Source organism: Carya illinoinensis, chromosome 8 (genome assembly GCF_018687715.1).
Source record: "Carya illinoinensis cultivar Pawnee chromosome 8, C.illinoinensisPawnee_v1, whole genome shotgun sequence".
NCBI classification, from domain to species: domain Eukaryota; kingdom Viridiplantae; phylum Streptophyta; class Magnoliopsida; order Fagales; family Juglandaceae; genus Carya; species Carya illinoinensis.
The window spans coordinates 12803419-12813007 of NC_056759.1; the positions used below are offsets into that span (position 1 = coordinate 12803419).

General features: G+C 35.3%; 1 protein-coding gene and 1 pseudogene across 1 annotated transcript; both read left to right on the plus strand.

Annotated features, from left to right (window-relative positions):
• The first annotated feature begins 2799 nt into the window (after positions 1–2799).
• LOC122274418 lies at positions 2800–3660 on the plus strand (annotated as a pseudogene).
• Positions 3661–7128: 3468 nt separating this feature from the next.
• Positions 7129–9096, plus strand: LOC122317845 (heat shock factor-binding protein-like). Its single transcript, XM_043134887.1, has 5 exons — positions 7129–7280; positions 7895–7948; positions 8144–8167; positions 8236–8278; positions 8703–9096. The coding sequence occupies exons 1-5, from the start codon at positions 7278–7280 to the stop codon at positions 8846–8848; spliced, it is 270 nt and encodes an 89-aa protein (XP_042990821.1). The 5' UTR covers positions 7129–7277; the 3' UTR covers positions 8849–9096.
• Positions 9097–9589: the final 493 nt, after the last annotated feature.

Below are 9589 nucleotides of genomic sequence, written 5' to 3' on the forward strand. Positions count from 1 at the left end.
CGGTCAACACCAGGACTGCCAGTGATCTCTGCTGGTGGCGGGGGTGCTCCACAACTCGTCTAACTCCATGGCCATGAAGACAGGCGTCCATCCCACCCCAAGCCACTTATCTTGGCCACGTACATGTTACGGCCAAGCCACTCATCCTGGCATGCACCCATCTCGTCCTGCCTTGCATGAGCATCACGAACTGCATCACGACCATGAGCAAGAGGGTAGTATCACCATCCAGACCAACCCCTCATCACCCTGCCATGTATCCCGCCGAGCATCTCGGCCATATGCAAGCAGGCAGTCGATGCTATGCAAAAGGCCAACACATCTCGGCAATGCAATCCAACATGCACCTCACACGCATGCATCACAACTTGAGCTTGGAGTTCTTGAGCCACCACTCTCCCGGCCAAAGTAGGTTACTTGGCCACTAGTTCTCTGCCTCCATCACCCAACTATGAAAGTCCCTCAACCACATAGGTTTCTCGGCCAATAGCCCCTCAACAACGGGGTTATTTAGAAATGAAGCCTTTGGCCATCGTAGCTTACTCGACCCACAAGTTCCTTAGCCCTACGACTTCCTCTACTATTGAAGTGTTCAAAGGCAGATAACTCCCCTAGTAGCAAACAACCTCAAAAAGAAGAAGAAGAAGAAGAAGAAGAAGAAGAAGAAAATAAAAAATAAAAAGAAAAAGGAGAAAAGAAGAGAGAGGAAGAGAAGAAACAACTTGCAGCGAGCAATTTCAGCCAAGCAAAAATTGGCTATAGCAGCTAAAACACCTCGATTTGTCTCTTTTTAAAATTTATGTAAATTCCATTTTTACTAACATAATTGATTCTTGTGGTGCAAAACATTGGCTGCTTAACCCCACTCAGGCATTGCTCGAATGTCCCAATATGTCTTTATCGAAATCGATTTCTTGGCATTAACATGCATGCGGTCTTATAAACTGCTTAACCTCTATCACAGCAACAAGGTGAGTTTCATTGTATAATGGAGATTGGTGATCTATCTTCTAAGAGAGATGTTGTTACTTAAGTCCTTGTCTTGAGGTTGAAGAAGCTGAAGCCGTAGTCTGGCCAAAAAGTCATTTGGAAGAAATTCCCTTAAAGTGGTCTGGTTTCTTCCTTTTTTCCTCTGTCCCTTTCTTTATTTACGTCACATCTCTTCTCCTTTATTTCACATCTTTTTTTTTTCCTGACACATTTTCTTTCCTTAGTCTTTTGAGTCCTCCTTCATTTTTTTTTCTCCCTCCTAATGAGACCCCACACCTTGGGCTGGGCTTGAAATATTTGATCCCTCCATAATGTATGCTATCAAGACATGCCATTATATATGTATACTTTTATGTAATCTATTTATGATTAAAATATTTCTCTTATTTGTTAGAGTGAAGATATGTTCATGAAAGAACACTCACACAAACATGATCTATAAACAGCGAAAGACACTCACATGAATTGTGTCCCTGATTAGTTTATGAATATCACGCTAATGTTTTGCGTGACACCTATGAAAATATTTCCTAAAGTGAACCTCTCTCTCTCTCTCTCTCTCTCTCTCTCTCTCTCTCTCTCTATATATATATATACACATTATTAGCTGATGTTTGTTTGTTTTTATTTTTTATTTTTATTTTTGAGAATAATAATATTATATGTTTTTACTACTCTACGCTAAAAAGTGCTTGATTGATAACAACTTATTTAATAAGGTAGGCTTATGTAAGATATACACACACACACACATATATTCAAAATCCTTCAAAAGGAAAATATTTTAATTGTGGTAAGTCTAGATATTTTACTGATAAATGTACCAAAAAGTCCAATAAATTTTAAAACAAGCTTAATCAGTTAAACATTAATGATAATAATAAAGAGGATTTGTTTCTTCTCTTAGAAACAAAATCTTCTGCATCATCCGACATTAATGAATTCAGTTATAGTGATTTTGAATATTGCTTAGAAATTAAATTGTCTGATTCTCCCAATATTAAGATTTGTTGTAATGATTCTTGTTGTAAATCTTTGAAAAAATAATTAATGTCTTAATCAAATAAGAAGAACAACTTGAATATTAGCATTAGGAGTAGAACTCTAAATTAACAAATTTTTATTTCCTTAAGTTTTTAAAATAGTTTTAGGATATAAATTTGTTTTTAATGACCAATAATAAATACGATAAACTAGTCAAGATATTTTCTATCTTCTTGCATATCATACCTAGATATCAAATTATTCAAAGTCAAAACTTTAAGAATGTTAGGATCATCCAAAGCAAGAGTTAAATCATGCAAACAATTAAAGTAGACATGACCACTAAACAGAAAAGATTGAATCATATCAAGTATACTAATTTCAAAATTTTAAATCTAGCATCATGCAAACAAAGAAGTACTGAAAGATTAATATCTTTCCTTGTGAGGTTTAACATCAACTTAAACAATATATATATATATATTTATATATTTATAATCCCATCAAGTCATCATAATTTGTAAAAAGAAAATGATGGATATAGGGAGTTGGCGTAGGGATTGCTACGAAAAGCAAACAGATCTACGAGAAAAATGATGCAATGTATTTTGATTTCACTCTTCCATTTCTAGTTTCCCTCCTTCATCTCGCCTTCTATTTTTCTCCATCTTCCATTTTCAGACTCACTCTTCCATTTTTGGTAGACTCCCTCCTCCATTTTCCTCCATCTCACGAATCCTCTGTCTCCCTCCTCCATCGCTGAAGCCAAACCCAAAATGAGTTATTGAAACCTAACCTCCGCCATCTCCCTCCCTCATCTGTGACATGAGATGGGTTTCTGAATATTATTGGATGCGTTCGATAGGCACAAACTCCCAAAGGAAGGGTTGGAAGGAGTTCGATGCCATTGAAGAAGAAGGCCTTCTTAACGATGATGATGGGAACCCACATGGCCTCACTCGTTGTTGCTACTTTCTCGCTTTCGTTGTCGGCTTCTTTGTACTTTTCTCTTTCTTCTTTTTGAGCCTATGGGGTGTGCATCGATTTTACAATTACCATACCATTAATTTCTTGTTTATCTATACATTTATTGAGAATTAATTGAACAGAAAGAATCATACTTTTTGTGATCACGAGGGTGTCGATTTGTTTGTGCATGATTGCAAAGCATTTTATTCGACCAGTTTGTGATTCAAGCGGGTGCAGATTTTAACCTATATGGGTTAAGTAGTCAAGTTCCTCATTACGATTATGCACTTGATTTGATTTTGGATGTTGAATCGTCTCATGGTGACATGTTTATGGAGGAACATAATGAGTTAGTTGAATCGGCAGTTGAGATGCTCTATGGTCTGATTCATTCCAGATATATATTGACATGCAGATGAATGACTGCTATGTTAGAGAAGTACAAAAACTATGACTTTGGAGATGCCCAAGAGTTTACTACTGTGGGCAACCCTGCCTCCCAGTTGGTCAATAAGATATTCTTGGTCAAACACGGTAAAGACATACTGCCCCAGATGTGAAGATATCTACTACCCTCGATCCAAATATCAAGACATTGATGTAACATATTTCGGAACCACATTTCCTCATCTCTTCTTGATGACTTATGGGCACATGAAGCCTCAAAAGGCATTACTGAGCTATGTGTTGGGAATTTGGACCTCTCAAATTCACCCCCCTAAGATCTACCATTTGTAGGAATAATAAGAAAAATAGAGAAATAATAACAACACAAAAAATTTACGTGGAAACTCTTAAACAGGAGAAAAACCACCAGACCCAGAGAAGAAAATTCACTATGTGAAAAATTGTTACAATCACACAATTTTTTTCCTCACCACACCCACAAAGCTACCCCACTAGTAAAACTTTAACTTTACATCTACAAAACTACCCCTCTATTAGCCCTTTTATAAAAGGCTAATAGAGGAATTTAACTAAAGTCAAAAGTTACTATATAAGTTTTCAACTGGTGCACTTAAACTAAGAGGCTAAGCCTCTTATTTATAGCCTTAGGATTTGCCCCTCATTTACTTACCCACCGGTGTGGGACTAAAAAGGAGCACAATTGTCAATAATCTCCACCTTGCGATTTTGACTGGTCCTACTGCCAAGCTCCACTTCAATGAAGATTTTCATAACTTCCGCTATCATGCTTCACTATAAAGGCACATCCACTCAGAATAAACCAATTCTAAACATTTCAATTCGGCCCATGTCGAAAAATAACATTGCTGAAAAATTATGGTGTAACTTCCACGTTTGGCTTTCCTGAAAGTTCACCAGCCATCGACATGAATTTTCACCACACACCCTGTATCAATGCTAAACCAATGCCTGTGTGCAAACTTGTGGACCCGCTAATATTAACACATCTTCTATCTTGACAACTTTGAAAATTAGCGGCATGCCATGAGGATGTACATGTCTATTTTTAAAGATCAAAATTTTCCATGAAAAGAGACACAACATTAGCATCAATACTAGTATCTCCATTTACTGATTTGGAGACACTTTCCGAACCTGCTCCAACTCTTGGACAATTTTTCTTGACGTGCCTATATTGTCCATACTCTTAGCAGACTACTTTCTTCTTCATGGAGTTCTTCATCTTCTCATTTCCAGCTGTTACCATTACTAAGTTTTCTAGTAGAACATTACTTCCACTACTTAGTCTTCTCTCTTCAGAAAAGATTTTACTGTTAACCTCTGAAAAAATTATTTTCTTCTTCCCATGTATCAAAATAGGTTTCATGTGCTCATAGGAAGATGGAAGAGACCAGATGAGTCTCAAGACTTGATTCTCATCATCAATTTTAACTCCAATAGCTTCTAGCTCAGCGACAATGCCATTGAAAGCGCTTAAATAATCTGAAATAGTTGTACCTTCACTCATCCACAGTGTATGAAACCACTCATTCAGGTACACACGATTTGAGATGCCCTTCGTCTGATACAACTTTTCAAGTTTTTCCCAGAGTTTATTTGTTGTAAATATTCCATACACATTTGCAAGAACATTTTTGGCTAAGCACAGACGTATCGCACTTGCTGTTCTTAAATCCAGATCCTCCAAATCTTCATCGCTCATTTTAGATCTGCTTATTTCACCAGTCACACTAGTACTAGTGCTGACTTCAGGTGTTGATCTGCCCTTTAATACTTTGTGTAATCCTGATTGAATTAAGATATTCTTGACTTGTACTTGTCACAAGTCAAAATTGATTCTCCTATCAAATTTCTCCACCTCAAATTTAACAAGATTTGAAACCCTACTTCCTGACATTGTTTTGATGAATTTACTGTAAAAATGAATAGTAACTCACTAAGTCAGTTCCCAAGAAAGATTGGAGGGTCACAATAGACATACTTAAAATTTCCAATCTCCTAGACAGAACCTTCTTAGACTGTACGTATCCACACTACCACACTAAAGATTCACCCTACAAAAAGAACCTAGTGGCTCTGATACTAATTGTTAGAAATTTAGATTTTCCAAATTCACCCCCTAAGATCTACCATTTGTAGGAATAATAAGAAAAATAAAGAAATAATAACAATACAAAAAATTTACGTTGAAACTCCAAAACAGAAGAAAAACGACCAGACCTAGAGAAAAAAATTCACTATGTGAAAATTTTTACAATCATATAATTTTTCTCCTCACTACACCTACAAAATTATCACACTAGTAAAACTTTGACTTTACACCTCTTCTCCCTTTACAAAAGGCTAATAGAGGAATTTAACTAAAGTCAAAAGTTATTAAATAAGCTTTCAACTGGTGCACTTAAATTAAGAGGCTAAGCCTCTTATTTATAACTTTAGAATTTACCCCTCATTTACTTACCCACCGATGTAGGACTAAAAAGGAGCATAATTGTCAACACTATGTTCCAAGAGTGTTTGAGTTCAAGATTCACAAGCCATGATGCATGAATTCCAAGCTTCAATTGGGCTAGCATTGTTTAGCTTTTGTTTTGGGTTATTGCCCTAAGAAATTGATGGACTTCACACTTACAGCTTCCTCCATTCTGTAAGTTTTTGAAAACAACTGTAAAGCCATTCCCAACCATGTGAAGCAAGTTTTCAGTTCTCAATTTAGTTGCTTATCAGCGATCTTCTTAAAGAAAAAAAAAAAAAAGCGGGTGCAAATTTCTCAAGAGTAGCCACGAACATAGTTTCCTTGAATTCTACAATGAAGCTTACATTTTGATACACAACAACATTTTTCGGGGTCTATGTCGAAGGTGAATGAGTGAGACTAATGTAAATGGCAAGGAAATGGGTTGCAATTTGTTTCTAGTCGTGTTTTGCCTTTCAGTCTTCCCGGTTCTCAGTTCTGTTTGTGTTAGGCAAATGGTCATTTCTATTTTTTTTTTTTTTAAATTTCTTTAATTGTAATTGACGTAATATTGAAAATTTGTTCTTGCACATTCCCTGCGCGAAATTTCCTGCTTGTTGAAGAACTGTTTGTAAAATAATTGGCCTATTGACCCTAACACTTCTCCAAACATCAAGATCCAAAAAAATATATAATCAATTAATATATCGTTTTATTTTATTTTTTTTATTCTTGCTTCACTTTTGGTAGTAATTAATAATAACTAGAAAAAAAATTTATAAATAATATGCATATTTATAAATAATTCTGTTAGAAAAACTAGTATCATCATTTAATTTTTAGCAGTCATTAATAACATAATAAGAGAAATTATGTATCACATATGTATTAGTTTTTATAAGTTGGTATTTAGAATATTTCATTCACGTGATAATATTTGATTTATAAGATTTTAAAATGTACATTATTTAAAAAAAAAAGATAAATTTAAAATTTACATAAAGAATTATTTTTTTTAATAATATATCCTATATTTTTTAAAAAATATTTATCGTTATAAATAGTCTGATTTGGTTATAAATATGAAATTATTTCATCTTATCTAATATAATTATTATAAATTTTTTTTAAACTCTCACATAAAATATAATAAATAATTTAATTTTTTTTAAATTTTAAAATAAAAATAATATAAAAAAATAAAATTTAATTTAATTTAATTTTTAACTTTAATATATTTCATGCGTGAATTGAAGATACATTTAATTTTTTCGTGCAATCGTAATGACCCAAAAAAAAAAAAAAAAAAAAAAAAAGAAAAGAAAAATTGAAAAGACAAACTGCCTACGCAGGGGATTTAAGTAGAGTGGCGACCATTTCTCTTGGCTCACAGCCTCGCTTTTGGATTTCGAATTTTAGCCATTGTACGGACAATCGGAGAGAAAAGAAAATGGTATTTTTCTTTTCTTTCCTGTTTGCTGAATCTCCACTCCGTAAGCGTATGGTGTTTGCATCATATTCTGTTCTGGCATAAAAACCGACGCGTACTGTAGATTTTGATATTGGAGCCGTCGGGGTTTCAAGAAGTTGAAGACCGATGTGTTGCGAAATGTGCTTTTCGAGCGTCGTGGATCCATTCTTCTTGAACCTATTGATTTACGTTTTTTGCTTAATGTGGGGTTTTGTAATGGTTGTGTGTACGTCTGTTCATTTATGGGTAGATGTATGGCTGTTGCTGATTGAGAAATTAGGGCTGCCATGGACCAAATCAATTGATTTAGGGCTTGGATGACTGGAAACTAGTATGCGTCTGTGTGCATGTTTAATAACCATTCTCTATATTTGGTGATGCCGGGAAATTTTGAATCTACTGCTTTGCTTTTTCCATTTTGGTAATCTTTACAGTTGATCGGTTGCATTCGGCGATTTTGTCAATTGTTATGATTTTCATGTTTGGTCATCCAAGTTTTCATTGCGGTAGCTAATGTTTTCTCCTTCTGTATATTTTATTTATTTTGCATCGTGCTATAGTTGCATTGTGCTCTGAATTTATAATCTTTTTGGCAGGATGGACATGATGCAGAAGATCCGAAGCAAAACACTGCAGATATGACAGCTTTTGTAAGTTTCACAGCATTCCTTCAATACTTTTTTCACTATCATTCCTTGAAGATAGATCATAATTCAGGCATAGATATATATTTGAGTTGCTTGGTGTGAGAATGTAGGAATTTCCTATTGTCACTGTTGGTGATAGTTTTTGGGGGGTTTCTTGGTAAAACCTTTATTGATATATTTTTTTCATTAAATTTTCAGGTGCAAAATCTTCTTCAACAGATGGTAAGCTACAATATAGAGCTTATCTTCTGCAAATATTCTGCTGTAACTAACAAGTGTTTTTTATGCAGCAATCAAGGTTTCAACAAATGTCCGAGTCAATTGTTACGAAGAATATCCTTTGAACATTTGCTATTTATAACTTCTCTAGGACAGGAACACTAAGCAATGAATTAAGTTGAATGTAGGTCTGCTGTATGTTTAGAATTGGTGGTCCTCCTATAGGATAAAGGGACGTTGTATATTATTCCTGCTCTGGGCATTTCATTAATGGGAAACAGGCAGACCTGGGCATTGAGAAAAAATGAGAACAAAGCCGGGTGCCCGGCCGCGGGTCCCCAAAGCTAGAACATTAGGAGAATGAATTGGAAACTGTCTCCTGTTCCTGGTTTTGGGTTTTGGCTATTGTGTTTTTAACAGAATTAGATTTAAATAGGTTGGGAATGTTGTTTTGTTTGGCATATCAATATCCTCAGAGAAGATGTAATTGTTTTTTCTGCATAGTTGGCAAAAGTGGGTTTCCTTAACTGCTTCTCACTTGATGATATGGGAAGCCGGATAACTGAGTTGGAGCAAAGCATCAATGACCTAAGAGCAGAGATGGGAGTGGAGGGCTCTCCATCTCCTGCGACCCCATCCAAGCCAAAGCCAGATGAAGTGAATAAAGAGGAAGGTTCTGGGTAGAGTTAAGAAAGCGCATATTTTACATTTGAGTGACGAGTTAATGCCACTTTCTTTGTCTGCAATTAGTTTTGAGAAATGAAGAAACTGCAGTTATATGGAATGAGTATCTCACGGTTGCTATTGTAATTATTGTGTTGTTTTCCTTCCCTTGTTCCAGTGCTGGAATTGGTTGTTTTTTACCCCTTTGAATTTGATTGTGTAATACTACGAGGAAAGTCATTGATATTAGAATCTATTTTTGTGGACTATGCAAGTTGCCCTGTTCCTCACCCTGGCCCAACTTGGCATTGTTTTAGATTCAAATTGGAGCAAGATTTCTTATAATTTTCTAACCAAGATCTCTGTACAATTTGGAGAAATAGACCCAGCATGTGAAACCCATGGCATTATATGTTAAGGTTCCCATTGTCCACGGGCAACGTGTAATACAGTAGGGTTCACATGCTGGGTCTATCCCATAAAAGGTATTTGGATCAGAACAATATAAGAAATTTCATTGCATTGGAATTTGATATATGCCATTTTCAGTGTCTGCAGAGAGTTTGACAATTAATTCTGTTTTACTTGTGAGCATGTCCAGGTACTAGACCCTGAGAATCATAATTTTGACATCCTCCAAACACAACTTTGTTTTGACAAATTTGTAAGAAATCTTGAGCCTCTATGATTGAAACTGTTGTACCAGTACAATTCTGCATGTTCAACTTAATCTTCCTGCTTCACAAATTAGGGATTCTCCAT